Source organism: Chelonia mydas, chromosome 14, assembly GCF_015237465.2.
Source record: "Chelonia mydas isolate rCheMyd1 chromosome 14, rCheMyd1.pri.v2, whole genome shotgun sequence".
Classification (NCBI taxonomy): domain Eukaryota; kingdom Metazoa; phylum Chordata; order Testudines; family Cheloniidae; genus Chelonia; species Chelonia mydas.
Window position 1 is genome coordinate 39,819,848 of NC_051254.2, and position 15,713 is coordinate 39,835,560.

The 15,713-nt window shown below is 57.4% G+C and overlaps 2 protein-coding genes across 3 annotated transcripts in view; both read right to left on the reverse strand.

Moving 5' to 3' along the window:
- The window catches only part of LOC119567774 (C-type lectin domain family 2 member D), a 55,097-nt gene that overhangs the window by 34,718 nt on the left and 4,666 nt on the right, over positions 1–15,713 (reverse strand). The window lies entirely within an intron of this gene.
- Positions 1,223–10,350, reverse strand: LOC119567770 (C-type lectin domain family 2 member D). Of its 2 annotated transcripts, none has more exons than XM_037915069.2 (6): positions 10,156–10,341; positions 9,020–9,270; positions 8,347–8,445; positions 6,013–6,200; positions 4,979–5,082; positions 1,223–3,332 (listed from the first exon to the last, which is right to left on the reverse strand). In XM_037915069.2, exons 2-6 carry the CDS (start codon positions 9,111–9,113, stop codon positions 3,179–3,181), a joined length of 639 nt encoding a protein of 212 aa, XP_037770997.1. In that variant the 5' UTR covers positions 9,114–9,270; positions 10,156–10,341; the 3' UTR covers positions 1,223–3,178. The 2 variants fall into 2 exon arrangements, with proteins under 2 accessions (XP_037770997.1, XP_037770996.1); XM_037915068.2 differs by having other exon boundaries at positions 3,137–3,332; positions 6,013–6,257; positions 10,156–10,350.

A 15,713-nucleotide genomic window follows, 5' to 3' on the forward strand; every position in this document is an offset into this window, starting at 1 on the left:
AACTCAGCATTTAGTATTTTAAGTCTCATGATTTTTAAGTGGGTCTCACGGTTTTGAGGCCCAACTCATTTTGAACTCTTGCGTTTATCAATACAGAAATTATCTAACCCCTCCCCCCCCTCTGTCACACACACGCTCGTCACTTAGTCTTACACACCTGCTGTGGGTGCTGACTCCCTGGGCGCAGGAAGAGGGGGCGCGAGGGTGAGGCCTTGGGGGAAGGGGCCATGGGACAAATCAAACTTCTCAAGAGCCTGTCTGTGCCCAATATAGTTTTAAGGGGCTCCTACCTCCCCTCTCCTGCCACGGCTCTTAAAACCAACTGAGTATCTGAACCGTCTGCTGCCCAGGGCCCTGGGGTGAGCGGTGCTAATGCCAACCCCAGTATGGCCTGATACGGCCTGCACCCTATTTGTGAGACGAAGGGTGAGAATTTTCACCGGGAGTGGGCTCAAGACACTGCTGGGTAGCAGGCCCCATACAGCCAACCAGAAATCCCCCCTATCATCACTGGGGTTGGGTCCAGGCGAGCAAGGAAAATAAAGACGTCTGGTGCACCCCCATCCTTGCATCACAGGCTGACATACGCGGGGGAACGTGAACCACCACCCTGCACCACCTCACATACGTTATTTGCCACGGCTTTCATGGGACGGTGGAGGTTGATGCTTCCCTAAACCCTCGGGATACAACTTTCCGACTCTCTTTTCCCCTCCCGCATCCACTCACACACTAAACCCCCTTAAAGTAGCAAACACTGAAAACCCATCGCAGGCAGCCTAGCTCTGGGCAAGCAGCAGGAATGGGACAGAAGGGCAGAAGCTCACGTGTTCTCCTCGCCCCTGGCAGAATGCCTTGTGCGGGTTGTACCTGGGGGGTGCAGGGGTGGAATGAGCCGGGGACGTGGGCCCGTTTGAGCGATTCATAGCAGGCAAACGAGGCACCTTTGGGGGAGCCTTGTCCAGGCCTGCCATGAGTCAGCTCTCTCAAACCACCACCCCTGGCAGCACAAGCCCGACCTTCCAGCCCCCTGCAGGCCTCGCTCTCTGTGTACAGGTTAGCGATAGACACCCCCAAAGCCTCTGAGCGTCCCTCGGGAGTGCTCAGCCCGTTCCACTGAGCACATGCAGAACTGAGACTCTAATCCCACAGGCGCGGTCCACAGCAGCTTGTAAGATTCAATTCAGGCCAACCACTCTATTGAGAACCCAGCACTTAGATATACAGAAAACAGGAATGCGTTTATTATCAAAGAACAGAGATGCAAGCGAGAGTGAATAAATACTGGAAAGTAATGGTTACATAGAAAACCAAATCCTCACACTTTCTAGAGCCGGGGTTCTCACAAATTTTTGGCAGCCTCAGCATGCGGCTCTGACAATACTTAACTAACTGTAGGAAAAACAAATAAATAAATTACATGTGCATATTTACACAGGGATTTTTTGCAGACTCAATAATAAATATAAGGTACAGTTGTGTCCTATCTTTACTGGACCTAAACACAGAACAAACCAGTGCTTTGCGCAGTCTTGTCTTTTTTTGTTGTTCTTTTGCTTTTTTGGTCAAAGGTGGACGGCTGTACAACAATTCTGAACTAAATTTAAAAATGCTTTACATAAGAGAAGTCCAAATAATAATGAGAGAATGTATCTGCCAATGCGTCCAAAATTTCTTTCACAGACAAAAAAACCCGATCAACCTAGCCCAGTAATAATAATGATAATAGTAACAACAAAATCTGAGCCATTGCTGTTGTCTTTTCAGCTTGGTTTTTGCATCATTTAACAGCTTGCGCCTCTGAAACTCACTGTGGTAATTTGGTTCAACTTCCCTTGCACGAGTGCTGTAGGGATGTTGCACGACATACATTTCAATTTGATGAATTTCTCTCTCACACTGCAACTTGCTCAGAAACAGAATCGGGTGGCTTCAGAAACACAGGAAACTGCCTTTCCCCCTGGTGCTGAAGTGTTCCTTTTTCTTTCTATGTTTTGCTTTTCTTCGCAGAAGGTCCCAGAGGAGCCACCTGCTGTCACATTCAAGGACAGTTTCTGGCACTAGATTATTTGAAATACTTTCTGATACCCAGTCACATTTTTAACTTTCACCTCCCCGCCCATGAACAATTGCAACCTACCCAAACACCACGCAATGAGATGGCCCATAGCCACTTACAGAGCTACAGTAACATGAGATGTAAACACAGTGGTTAGCGGTCTATAAAATCATGAGTGGTGCGGAGAAAGTGACTAAGGAAAAGCTATTTACTTGTTCCCATAACACAAGAACTAGGGGCCACCAAATGAAATTAATGGGCACCAGGTTTAAAACAAATAAAAGGAAGTTCTTCTTCACACAGCGCACAGTCAACCTCTGGAACTCCTTGCCTGAGGAGGTTGTGAAGGCTAGGACTATAACAGGGTTTAAAAGAGAACTGGATAAATTCATGGAGGTTAAGTCCATGAATGGCTATTAGCCAGGATGGGTAAGGAATGGTGTCCCTAGCCTCTGTTTGTCAGAGGGTGGAGATGGATGGCAGGAGAGAGATCACTTGATCATTGCCTGTTAGGTTCACTCCCTCTGGGGCACCTGGCGTTGGCCGCTGTCGGCAGACAGGATACTGGGCTGGATGGACCTTTGCTCTGACCCAGTCTGGCCGTTCTTATGTTCTTAGCCAAAGAATACACTTTGTGACTTGAAAGAAAACCACACCCATGTAGCTCAGCTCTGCCGGCATGGTACTATTTAAAAGGGAGCGCGCATTGGGATTTATGGCATTTAGAAGGCACCTTTAATACTTAACATCTCAGCGATTCTTGGGGCACTTTGGAGGCTCTTGTGGCTGCAAACCAATCAGCTGGTGGCTGCATTTGAGAAATGCTGTTCTGGAGTCTAAGCGAACAAGGCCTTCCCTTCTCTCATTTCCCCAGCGTGTGGCTGAGTCTCCTTCTCATGAGATCACTCCCTCTCAGCTGCAGAGAAAAGCTTGACAATGTGACCCTGAGTTTAAAGGCTCAAAAGCAAAAGGCACATACGAAGAATCCACAGTTTAAACGAGACACACTTATTGCTTGAGGGCCCCGCTGCCTGGTTTTGAGATCCTGGCCAGGCTGACGAATGGGGACTTGGCTCGTTCAAGTAGGTGTGAGTTGGATCAGTGTCATTTCTAGGAGTCTCATTTCGAGCCCCCTTCCAGTGCAGTCTCTTTTCCCATCACATACACCTCAGGTTTGCTACAGATCCACCGTCTTTCCATGTAGCACCGTGAGCTGCTGACCCCTTTCTCGTCGTTCAGATACGCGCAGTCACCTCCTCCTCTTATCTGAAACCTGCAACACAGAAGCCAGGGAGCTGCAGTCAGGCAGAGGCCGGGCATTGCACACCGGTCCCAGCCAGGGGAGCCGTTCTCCACAGTGCAGGCCTGAGTGCGGAGCAGCTACGCTCCCAGCCCCTCAGGAGCAGAGCTCAGGACAGAGGGGGCTTTGCAGAACCGCTGACTGTTCGTGACCCTCTGGGCTGAGCAGCCCACAGGGGTGCTGGAGAATGGAAAACCCCCAGCAGGATGGAGAGAATTTCTTAGACTGATTGTCAAAAGGGACCGGTCCTCTAACAAGAGGGGCAGACCGTCACCAGAACCAGACGACCGAGCAGGAAAAGCGGGGGGCAGGAGGGATCTCGCCTCCTTGAAACACATGAAGCAGAACCAAGATGACACTGAAAGAGGAAATTGCATTCAGGGGTTTCCTTTTCCATTGATCTACAACTCTTGAGCTTTCCATTGGGGATGGGGGAAAAAGAGTGCTGAAGAAGTTCCTTTGTGAAAGCATGTGTGCCTTGTTTGTAACCCTCACGTGTCCCTCCCAGAGTTCATCTGGAGTGGAGGGTGGAGCTCTAGGGACAACATGCCTCTCGGGAGGTTTGGGAGGGTTCAGACCTGGTTTTGGGTCCTACAGCAGCTGATCTGCGGGGTCCCACATCCTAAGGAGGGAACCAGACAGGGAGTCTGTACCCCAGGAGAGGGCTACAGAGGCCCGAACTCGGGACAGTGTCTGGAGGCTATTCAGACCCAGTGAGGTTGGAAGCAGGTGGGATCCAAAGGTTGGGTCCAATACAGCAGAGTGGGGACTGTCCATTGGGGAGCACTGACCCAGCACCATAACAGCCTGAGTTTTCAAAGTACTGAAGTAACCCAGACTAGAGAAGTGGAGGGTCTCCATCCCCCTCTAATGGCTGGTCTGCGTAAGAGCTTTATCAATCAGGGCGGGTTTTCAGTTAAAGAAGTGGATTCTTTCGCTCCTATGGCAGAGGCTCATGCTTCTAGCGCTGAATTCCGGGGTTCAAACCCTGCTCCGGGCTCAAGGTTTTGTGATCACACTTGGAGCCCACTGAAACCCATCGCGGGGTGTTGGCTGGGCAGCCATCACTGCTGTACCCCATTCCAGTGGGAGCCCCGGGCGTCCAGCACCTGTGAACCGCAGGCTCCTTTAACATCGGTGCCTTGCTGCGGATTCAGAGGCCTCACCAGCCAAGTCACTCAAACCTGCCGGCTGCAATCCGCAGCGGGACCTGCACCTCCCATGCAGTGCTCGGCCTGCTGCCCTCTCTAGCAGCCTCTGTTAACCTGAGCTCCCTGCTGCCTCCTTTCCCCGGGGGGGGTCAGACACCCCAGGGACCTTGCGGAAGAGGGCTGGGGGAGAACAGCGAGTGTCCCAGCTGAAATCCCAGCGCGCTGCGAGGGCCCCTCTGGCTATGGCGGGCTCTGTCTCCGGCCCAGCACCGTGCTGCGGGGAGGAGCCGAGAGCTCAGGGACACGCCGGCTCCCGTCGGTCTCCGATACACGCAGGACGCGAACGGACCAGGGTCGTGGCTGGTTGTTTCACCAGCACTGAATGGTGGATCTGCCTGAACTCAAACAGCTCGGACACCAGAATCCCCAAGCCCAGGGAATTAGTCCAGAGGGGTGAGAGAGACTCACAGGTCCTTGAATTCGGTGCCGTTGGCCCATTTCCAGGGCTGACCCTGCTCCCTCCGGAGGCCGATCCAGTGGTCACGAAAATCCTTATGGCGCAGCAGGAACGCCTTAAAGAAAGCCGAGGAACAGCAGGTATCAGCCCCAGCTCCCGTGTTCCCCCCACCGCCCCTCCAGGGCTCTGTGCTGCAGAGAATCCCAGTCGCATATTCATAGAATATCAGGGTTGGAAGGGACCTCAGGAGATCTTCTAGTCCCATCCCCGTCCCCAATTAAATCATCCAACAGATGTTTGCCCCATATCCCTAAATGGCCCCCTCAAGAACTGAACTCACAACCCTGGGTTTAGCAGGCCAATGCTCAAACCACTGAGCTATCCCTCCCCCCATATTGAAGGGTGCTCAGTTTATTTTCGGCCGGGGGGGGGGGGGGTGTTTCCCCTCCTTTTTCCAAAGTACAAGATTACCCAGGCAGTATTAATCCTCCCCCAGTACAGAGCAGCCCCACCCCGGTGCTCCCAGTCACCCACACCCCAAGTCGCCCTGGGCTGGGGGCAGCTGCTGAGTCTGAGCTCTCTGCAGAGACGTCTTCTCACAGAGCAGCCCCCACTCACCACAGCAAGGCAGGAGGGGGGAGCGAGTCAAGCTGAAGTGGGAGGGGTCAATGTGAGAGGATCCCCTCCGCCCCCCCCCTCAGCTGGCTGCTCCTTTCCCGTCCCCACAACAGGAGCACTGGCTGGGTTCTCCGTCCCACTCCCGCAGCCAGGAGATGCCTCAGCCAGCCCTGCCCTAGACAGGAGCTGTCTCCCTATCTGGGGAGGGGGGCAGTGGAGAAAGGCCAATCCCTGTGATCACACACAGACAGTAGGGCCCTGGGCCCAGCCAGGGCTGGCGTTCAGCAGCTGGAAGTTCATTCACTCCGGCCTCCCAGCAGGGGAGGGCTCTGAGCTGCTCCTTGTCCCACAGGGGCAGAGTCCAGGTCCTGCTGCAGCAGCCGCCGCTGAGCCAAGATCAGTGTCTGGCAATTCGAGAGTCTCTCACCATTTCCTGCTCGCTGTCGATCCCAGCCAGGGAGGCCCCCGGTGCAGAGCAGCGGCTCTGGCTGTCGGTCCAGCTCCCTTCCGTCTCTGAGAAATAGTAGCATTTCCCTCGGTATCCCATCCAGCCGTCCGGGCACGAGGGTCCAGCAGGGGGGCACAGATCAGCTGATGAAAGCTTAGATGCCAGCACTGAGAATGAGACAGTCACACGGAGGGTAAGAGTTGCACCTAGAATTGGGCATTTGACTGGTACAAAAATTGGTCAATTGACCAGTCAAATGTGTCAGATAGTGGTCAGATATTTTAAAATACCAATTTATCAGAACAGTAACAAAAAAGAGCAAGACGTCATTGTCTCCAGTAGCTTTAGCTTGATATGGATCTACCGAATTTTTTTTAAAAAATGTACCTCACTGAGTTATTTTAACTCAGAAAGCAAAGGCGAAACACTGAAACCAAGTTCTGAAAAACACCAGCGAGGCTCCCAGACGCAATCCGAAAGGCAGGCTGCCTCCTGCCCCCAGGGCTCTTGCTGGAGCATTTGACTGCGGCCAAACAGGCAGTCAATTGCCCGGCTTGCCAAGCCTGCTGGGACCCCCAGCTGGGGCTGGTCCACGGCAATCAGACGCAGGGGGACGGAGACAGACGTTTGTCACAGTAAATTTGCCTGGCAAGAAGGATTCCAGGGACACTCCCAGCCGGGGAGGGACTGACACAGCTCAGAGCATTTCACCCCAGGCACAAGATCAACAGCTGGACGTTCAACCTCGCAACAAACAGCCGGTGAACAACTGAGAAGAACGTGGGAACTTTCACTCAGCGACATGAAAGCCACAAGGGGGCGCCAGACACCACAGCCACGGGAAGTGACCTGTTGCACTGTGGGCCAGGAATGATGGAATTTAATTCACCTCCTACCTGCAGACTTTTCTTTCCCCAAACACAGCAGCAAGAAAGGCACGTTCTGGAAGCCCTCATGGCAGTGTAACCCTTTCAGAGCCATGACAGAGCAGCAGTGGGGTCACCCATAAGTGAGACCAAAGAGGATTTGAAAGGCCTGTCTAGTTGAGAGGAATCGGACTCAAACCCCTCCAGACACTTTTGAGCATATCACTTTTGTTTGCACCACAGTAACTCGGTAGCTGGTTTTCAAGCTTTCCCATGTTGCTGGCGCTCAGCGAGGAACAGACACTCTAAGTCAGGAAGAGTTAGGAAACGTGGCAGCGGGGATCAGAAAACGAGCATGTGTTCACCTCACGCACAAGGCATGTCTGACCCTGTAGATTTAACTGTCCAGTGCACGGTAGCCCACACCCCTCCCCTACTGAACTGAGCAGAGAAGTCAGTGACTAACAGTTGATGGTACAGGCTGTCTCCACCATCCATCTCCAGGTCAGATGCCACATGTTCTGCAGAGCTCCCTGCACCTGCAGGTGTGTAACCAACCCTAAGCTCACAGATTCCCACCTTACACAGCGAGAGCCAATGCTGCCCATTGCAACAGCCTGCCATTACAGCAGGGAGCTGGGATTCAGGGCCCATCTGTATCAGAGCAATCTGCACCAGTATAATCACAGTGACGCAGTTACATCAGGCCAAACACCCCCTGGATTCAATCCCCTCTGCCAGCTGCTAAACCCTCCTAGGGCCCAGTGATCAGATCCCAGGGCAACAGAGAAATCCCACCCCCGACAGTCTCCAGCACCCCCTGCCCCAGACGACGGGGGGATGCAGCAGGGTTCATGTTCACGGCAAACAGATGCCCTCTGCACGAGCACACGCTGTCTGGGCAGCCCGGGGGAGTGAATGGTGCTAAGGGACCCTTCCTGGCCAAGCTCAGCGACTGGGGGGTTTCCACACTGCACTGATGGAGGGGTCTAGACTGAGCTCTACGGCTCCTTTCAATAACACGGCAGTACCTGCCGCCAGGCCACAGGCGTGACCTGAAGATCCAGGAAGGCCAGGCTGGTAACCTCAGAGCAACACAGTGAAGGCAAAGGGCTCAGGGTTGCACTGCACCCTGTCCCACTGGACACCCTGGTCAGGGACTGCTTCACGGCACATGGCAAAGGTGACTTGGACCCAAAGTGCTCCGAGATGGGCTGGGGGGCTAATGTCAGTCAGATTGTCCCAACACAGAGAGTGCCCAGGTGCAGGGGTCTGGGAGGGAGCAGGAGGAGGGTCGGGGAGGAACATCCCCCAGGAATCCTCTGTCCCAGGGGCAGAAGCCAGACAGGCCGGGAGGAGAGAGTGAGCGTGGTAGGTCCCGGGGCAATGGGATGCACAGAGATCGTAGCTGGAGGGGAAGGGAGCAGGGCGGAAGCTGGGAACTCACCTGCCAGAGCAATGATGACAGCGATCAAAGCAGAGGATACAACTATCAGTGCAACCACAACTCCACAGGTCAGACTTTTCTGGCAGTTACAAGGAGGGTCTGAAACAGAAAGACCCGTCAGGCAGGGCTGGGAGGACACGGCTCACTGACAGCACCGGGGCTGGAGCTGCCCTGGAACATGCCCCATTCTGTCGATTGCTCCTTCCCTCAGACGCTCTGGGAGAGGAGCCCGGAGGGTCAGGCAGACCCTCCTACCCCCAAGGGCAGATGGAGGGTCCATGGCTCCCCAGAGCTGCCCTGGGGCTGTTACCAAGATCTGGCTCTGGCTGGGTAGCAGGGCCTCAGAGCAGCAGCCGGGCCATAGTAAGAGCCGCAGCTGTGGGGAACTACAGACCCTCCCCCTGCTCTGGGCAGGGAGCCTGGGGGGAGGGATACAGAGCAGGGGCTGCTCTCGGCCCCCCACCCCAGGCAAGTGGAGGGTCATCCACGGCTCCCTGCAACTGCCTGGACTCCCAGCTGCCAGCCAGAGGGGGGTGGGGGGGACCTCAGGGGGAAGAGGAGGGGGAGGGGCGGGGCCAGTGACAAAAAGTGGGAGGGCCATGCCCCCTTCCAGCACCCCGGGCAGTCTCAGTGTCTCTCTCCAGCCTGCTCCCAGGCAGAGATGCCCCATTACCTGGGTTCCCTCCAGTCTCCCGGTGTCCACTGCCGTTAACACACAACTCCTGCAGCGGCTCTTCGCTCTCAGCAGCCCCAGCTGCTGGCCCCATCGTCTCTCTCAGCGACACTCAGGCCACAGACGCTGCTGCAGGCGCTGGGCTGGGGTCGGCTCCTCTCGGCCTGAGTGGGTCCGATTTGGCAGCAGCAAAGCCGAGGCAGAGGCCCTGGCCCTGGCTCCCCGTCCCTGCTCCAGACTCTCCAGCCGATCTGAAACCGAGACGGACCCAGCAGGACAGGTCAGAGGTGGGGGAGGCGATTTGTGGTTTCTGGTTGCCTGCCCAGCAGCCCAACCCCGTGCCAGAGGCGGTGCCATGATGATTAAACCCCCTTAACTCCCATCGGCCCCTCCGCCCCCCAGGGCCTCAGAGACCTGATCTACTACAGGCCCCGCCCAGCCGTGACAGGCACCCAGCTGGGGGGTGGGGGAGAAGACCCTCCTCACACACACAATCCTCCTAGAAGTAAGTGTGAGTCGGACATCAGAAGGGGAGGGGATGGGGCTCAAAACAGCCCTGTCCCTGGCCCAGCCCCCTCCTTGAAGGGAAGGACTTGAACCAGCGTCCTGCGCTCCTCTGCCCAGCCCCTCCTTTCCCTTCCGGGGGAGGGGGGCTCTCCCGACCCCCCCCCCCGCCCTTCGGCCCGGGGCCCGCCCCCCAAATCGCCCCCCTTTGGCCCAGAATCCCCGCCCTTCGGCCAAGGACCGGCCCCCGCCGCCGCGCTGCCCCCCCCCATGCGGTCCCCAGGCACCGCCCGAGCACCGCCCCCCATGTGGTCCCCAGCCCCGAGTCCGAGCCCCGACACCCCTTCGGGCCCCGGCCCCGAGCCCTCCGGTCCCCGGCCCCTCCTCCTCCCCATTCGGGCCCCAGCCCCGAGCCCTCCCCCTGCCCATTCGGTCCCCAGCCCCTCCCCCTCCGGGCTCCCGCCCGAGCCCCCCCCGCATTCGGGCCCGCGGTCCCCCCTCGCCCCAGCCCGGCAGTGGCTGGAACCAGCCCGCAAACCCCGCCGCGCAGCGAGTGAGCCACCGCCCAGCAGCCAGCAGCACCCACCCACCCGCGGCCCGGGCAGGGACCCCTGGGACCCGGAGCGTCTCACCCGCGGGAAGAGCGCCCGGCGCCGCAGCCAGGGGAAGCAGCTGAGGTCCCACCAGCCAGGCGGGCTCGCAGCCGGATCCCGCCGGGTGAGTTCGCAGCCACAGAGCGACCGAAGAGCGACCGGCTTCCCTGTGACCGCCGCGCCCGCTTCGTTTCCACGTGGGTCTGAACAGCGGAAACGTCAGTGCCCAGATGTCACAACAGCGGCCGATCCCCGCCCTCAGCCCCGCCTCCACGTAACCCCTCGACTCCCGGCCGCTCCGCTCCCCACAAACCTTCCCCCTCTCTCCCGGGCTGGCCGGGTGCCCCAGCGGCGTCCCGCCCGGCCCCGGGCAAAGCTCCGATCGGGGCTCAGTCCTCGCCCTCCCTGGCCTGCCCGCCCTCCTCCTGAAACCTTGTCCTCCCTCTGCCCTCCGATCGCTGCTTCCCCCTCCTGCCAGCTCTCCGGGGCCCTTCCACAGGCTCTGTCCTTGGTCCCCTGGGGCTGACGAAATAGTATATAAACAGACGGGGCGGGGCGGGTCCTTACTGGTTTGTTTCGGTGTAACAATGTGTTACAAGGAAGGGGGAGGTCTTGAAAAACAAAAAAAAACACCAGTAAATGTGACATGATTTATGGCCAGCCTCCCTCTTCTGTTCTCTTCTCCCTCTGCCCCTCCTCTCTGGGTTGTCTCCTCTGTAAACACAAATTCAACTCCCCTCTGGATGCTGACAACTCACCCATTTGCCTCTCTGCACCAGCCCCATCTCCCGCTGGCCAAATGGACACCTCAGCCTGTCTCTGGGACATCTCCTTGTGCCTACCTAGCTGTCAGCTCAAGCCCAACACAGCTAAAGCAGAGCTCTCTCTCCCTCCCCTCCTGTCCAAGCCCTCTCTATTGCCTCCTTTCTCCATCGCTGTGGACAACGCCAGCATCCTGCCTGTCACTCAGGCCCATAACCTGTCATCTTCCACTCACACCTCTCTCTAGGTCAGGGGTGGGCAAACTTTTTGGCCCAAGGGCCACATCGGGGTTGCAAAACGGCATGGGGGGCTGGGTAGGGAAGGCTGTGACTCCCCAAGTAGCCTGGCCCCCACCCCCTATCTGCCTCCTCCCACTTCCCACCCCCTGACTGACCCCCATCCCTAACCGCCCCCTCTGGGACCCCATCCCCTAACCAACCCCTGTCCCCTGAGTGCCCCAACCCCTATCCACACCCCTGCTCCCTGACAACCCCCCCCCGGATTCCCACACCTATCCAACCCCCCCTGTTCCCCATCCCCTGACCGCCCCCCCCCAGAACCTCCACCCCATCCAACTGCCCCCTGTCCCCTGACTGCCCCTTATCCAACCCCCCCCACCCCCTTACCACGCTGCTCAGAGCAGCAGGAGCTCGCAGCCACGCTGCCCGGTAGGAGCAGCGGGCCAGAGCGCTGGCGGCACAGTGAGCTGAGGCTGCAGGGGCGGAGGGACAGCAGGGGAGGGACCGGGGGCTAGCCTCCCCGGCCGGGAGTTCAGGGGCCGGGCAGGACAGTCCCACAGGCCGGATGTGGCCCGCGGGCCGTACTTTGCCCACCTCTGCTCTAGGTCCTCACATCCAGGGCTGTGCTTAAGTCTTGTGGAGTTTTCCTGCATAACATCTCTAAGATACAGCCTTTCCTCTCCATCCACACAGCTAAAATTCCCATCAAGGCTCTGATCATATCACATCTCAGTTACCGCCACATGTTTCTCTTCTCCCTCTTGCCCAGCTCAGATCCATTCAGAATATTGCTGCAAGCTGCAAAGATCATTCCCTAGCCCACTGCTTTCACCATGTCACCCCTCTTTGCATCCCTCCACTGGCTCCCCCTTCTCTATTGCATCCGACCCAAACTGCTTGTCTTCGCTTTCAAGGCCCTTCCCGTACTGTCCTCTCCCAACCGGACAGCTCTCATTCACCCTACCAAGGTGTTGACTCCCACCTCCAAAACCTGTATCTATGCAAACTGAGGCACCTAGTATCCTTTCAGGTATTTTGTTCATCCCTTGACTGGTGACACATGTGAACCCCCCCCCCCGCCCTTCGGCCAGGGGCCCGCCCCCCGAATCACCCCCCTTTTGCCCAGAATCCCCGCCCTTCGGCCACGAACCGGCCGCCGCCGCCGCGCTGCCCTCCCCCCGCCCCCCATTCGGGCCCCAGCCCCGAGCCCGAGCCCTCCGGTCCCAAGCCCTCCCCCTGCCCATTCGGTCCCCAGCCCCTCCCCCTCCAGGCTCCCGCCCGAGCCCCCCCCGCATTCGGGCCCGCGGTCCCCCCTCGCCCCAGCCCGGCAGTGGCTGGAACCAGCCCGCAAACCCCGCCGCGCAGCGAGTGAGCCACCGCCCAGCAGCCAGCAGCACCCACCCACCCACCCGCGGCCCGGGCAGGGACCCCTGGGACCCGGAGCGTCTCACCCGCGGGAAGAGCGCCCGGCGCCGCAGCCGGGGGAAGGAGCTGAGGTCCCACCAGCCAGGCGGGCTCGCAGCCGGATCCCGCCGGGTGAGTTCGCAGCCACAGAGCGACCGAAGAGCGACCGGCTTCCCTGTGACCGCCGCGCCCGCTTCGTTTCCACGTGGGTCTGAACAGCGGAAACGTCAGTGCCCAGATGTCACAACAGCGGCCGATCCCCGCCCTCAGCCCCGCCTCCACGTAACCCCTCGACTCCCGGCCGCTCCGCTCCCCACAAACCTTCCCCCTCTCTCCCGGGCTGGCCGGGTGCCCCAGCGGCGTCCCGCCCGGCCCCGGGCAAAGCTCCGATCGGGGCTCAGTCCTCGCCCTCCCTGGCCTGCCCGCCCTCCTCCTGAAACCTTGTCCTCCCTCTGCCCTCCCCTGCTCCCCCGACCCCTCTGATCGCTGCTTCCCCCTCCTGCCAGCTCTCCGGGGCCCTTCCACAGGCTCTGTCCTTGATCCCCTGGGGCTGACCAAATAGTATATAAACAGACGGGGCGGGTAGGGTCCTTACTGGTTTGTTTCGGTGTAACAATGTGTTACAAGGAAGGGGGAGGTCTTGAAAAACAAAACAAAACACCAGTAAATGTGACATGATTTATGGCCAGCCTCCCTCTTCTATTCTCTTCTCCCTCTGCCCCTCCTCTCTGGGTTGTCTCCTCTGTAAACACAAATTCAACTCCCCTCTGAATGCTGACAACTCACCCATTTGCCTCTCTGCACCAGCCCCATCTCCCGCTGGCCAAATGGACACCTCAGCCTGTCTCTGGGGCATCTCCTTGTGCCTACCTAGCTGTCAGCTCAAGCCCAACACAGCTAAAGCAGAGCTCTCTCTCCCTCCCCTCCTGTCCAAGCCCTCTCTATTGCCTCCTTTCTCCATCGCTGTGGACAACGCCAGCATCCTGCCTGTCACTCAGGCCCATAACCTGTCATCTTCCACTCACACCTCTCTCTAGGTCAGGGGTGGGCAAACTTTTTGGCCCAAGGGCCACATCGGGGTTGCAAAACGGCATGGGGGGCTGGGTAGGGAAGGCTGTGACTCCCCAAGTAGCCTGGCCCCCACCCCCTATCCGCCCCCTCCCACTTCCCACCCCCTGATTGACCCCCATCCCTAACCGCCCCCTCTGGGACCCCATCCCCTAACCAACCCCTGTCCCCTGAGTGCCCCAACCCCTATCCACACCCCTGCTCCCTGACAGCCCCCCCCCCCGGATTCCCACACCTATCCAACCCCCCCTGTTCCCCATCCCCTGACCGCCCCCCCCAGAACCTCCACCCCATCCAACTGCCCCCTGTCCCCTGACTGCCCCTTATCCAACCCCCCCCCACCCCCTTACCACGCTGCTCAGAGCAGCAGGAGCTCGCAGCCACGCTGCCCGGTAGGAGCAGCGGGCCAGAGCGCCGGCGGCACAGTGAGCTGAGGCTGCAGGGGCGGAGGGCAGCAGGGGAGGGACCGGGGGCTAGCCTCCCCGGCCGGGAGTTCAGGGGCCGGGCAGGACAGTCCCACAGGCCGGATGTGGCCCGCGGGCCGTACTTTGCCCACCTCTGCTCTAGGTCCTCACATCCAGGGCTGTGCTTAAGTCTTGTGGAGTTTTCCTGCATAACATCTCTAAGATACAGCCTTTCCTCTCCATCCACACAGCTAAAATTCCCATCGAGGCTCTGATCACATCACATCTCAGTTACTGCCACATGCTTCTCTTCTCCCTCTTGCCCAGCTCAGATCCATTCAGAATATTGCTGCAAGCTGCAAAGATCATTCCCTAGCCCATTGCTTTCACCATGTCACCCCTCTTTGCATCCCTCCACTGGCTCCCCCTTCTCTATTGCATCAAACAGAAGCTGCTTGTCTTCGCTTTCAAGGCCCTTCAGGTACTGTCCTCTCCCAACCGGACATCTCTCATTCACTCTACCAAGGTGTTGACTCCCACCTCCAATCGGTCCATGCTGCCAGCAACACCCACTTGTTAAATTTTCAGACAACCCCATTCGTGCTTTCTGCCACATGCCCTTCCTGCTGGGGAGGAGAGCACCTTCAACATTCGCAAACCTACCTCATTATCCATCTCCAGTTCCAAATCAAAGCTCTTCTTTGCCCTGAGGTCTACCAAAAATTCAACAGCCTGTCTCCTGGGGTGCTGAGACCACTGCCTATCATACCGACCAATACAGTCTCATTATTTCCTTCCACTCCCCTGTCTGTCTCCATCTGTCTCTTGTCTTATACTTAGATTGTCAACTCTTTGGGGCAGGGACTGTCTTTTGTACTATTTTGTACAGCACCTAGCACAATCGGGTCCTGATCCATGACTGGGGCTCCTGTGTGCTACAGTAATACAAATAACACAGGCTACAGAATGTCACTATTATGGCTTCAGTGCCCTCCCCCACCACCACCAAAAAGCAGCAAAACAAAACAAAAAAATCAACCTCCCAGCTCAAAAAGTATGTGTTTACACTCAGCTGGCTAACTCAATGTAGAGTACTAGTAGAGGTGAGGGAGAGGTGTCTTTTACCTTGATGTAGCTAGTCCAGGAATGCTATACGCTCCGCCTGCAATTTACCTGGACAAGTGACACAGAGGTTAAAGCCACCGGTGCCTTGTCTCCACGAGGATTTTACAGCAAGTTAGCTATCTCCGTGTAAACACACTTTTGCAGGGAAGACCATGCCTGGCAGACTCCTACCTCAAGCCCCTAACTTCTGGTTGAGCTGGACATTATTTGCAACCTTTAAGAGCCCACTGATTGAAAGAGGTTAAACACACACAACATTTCTCCATTTTATCCTTGTGCAACTGACAGCACTCTGCAGTGTCGTCAGTTTCACTGCTTCCCCCAGAGAAGCATTCACCAAATCTTTGGAAGCTGTGCACTGCTTCAGGACAATACAATCAATCCCTGATGGGCAAGATCCCCTGGGAGAATAACATGAGGGGGAAAGGAGTCCAGCAGAGCTGGCTATATTTTAAAGAATCCTTATTGAGGTTACAGGGACAAACCATCCCGATGTGTAGAAAGAATAGTAAATATGGCAGGCGACCAACTTGGCTTCACAGTGAAATCCTTGCTGATCTTAAATACAAAAAAGAAGCTTACAAGAAGTGGAAGA

Bases quoted from the DNA above. Each gene is read 5' to 3' on its own strand.
- LOC119567770 (XM_037915068.2), bottom strand. From the start codon at position 9,113: ATGGGGCCAGCAGCTGGGGCTGCTGAGAGCGAAGAGCCGCTGCAGGAG. The intron at 8,446-9,019 runs GTAATGGGGCAT...TTTCTGTTTCAG, and splicing joins GGAGACTGGAGGGAACCCAG to ACCCTCCTTGTAACTGCCAG. The intron at 3,333-4,978 runs GTGAGTCTCTCT...TCTGTGTTGCAG, and splicing joins GGCACCGAATTCAAGGACCT to GTTTCAGATAAGAGGAGGAG.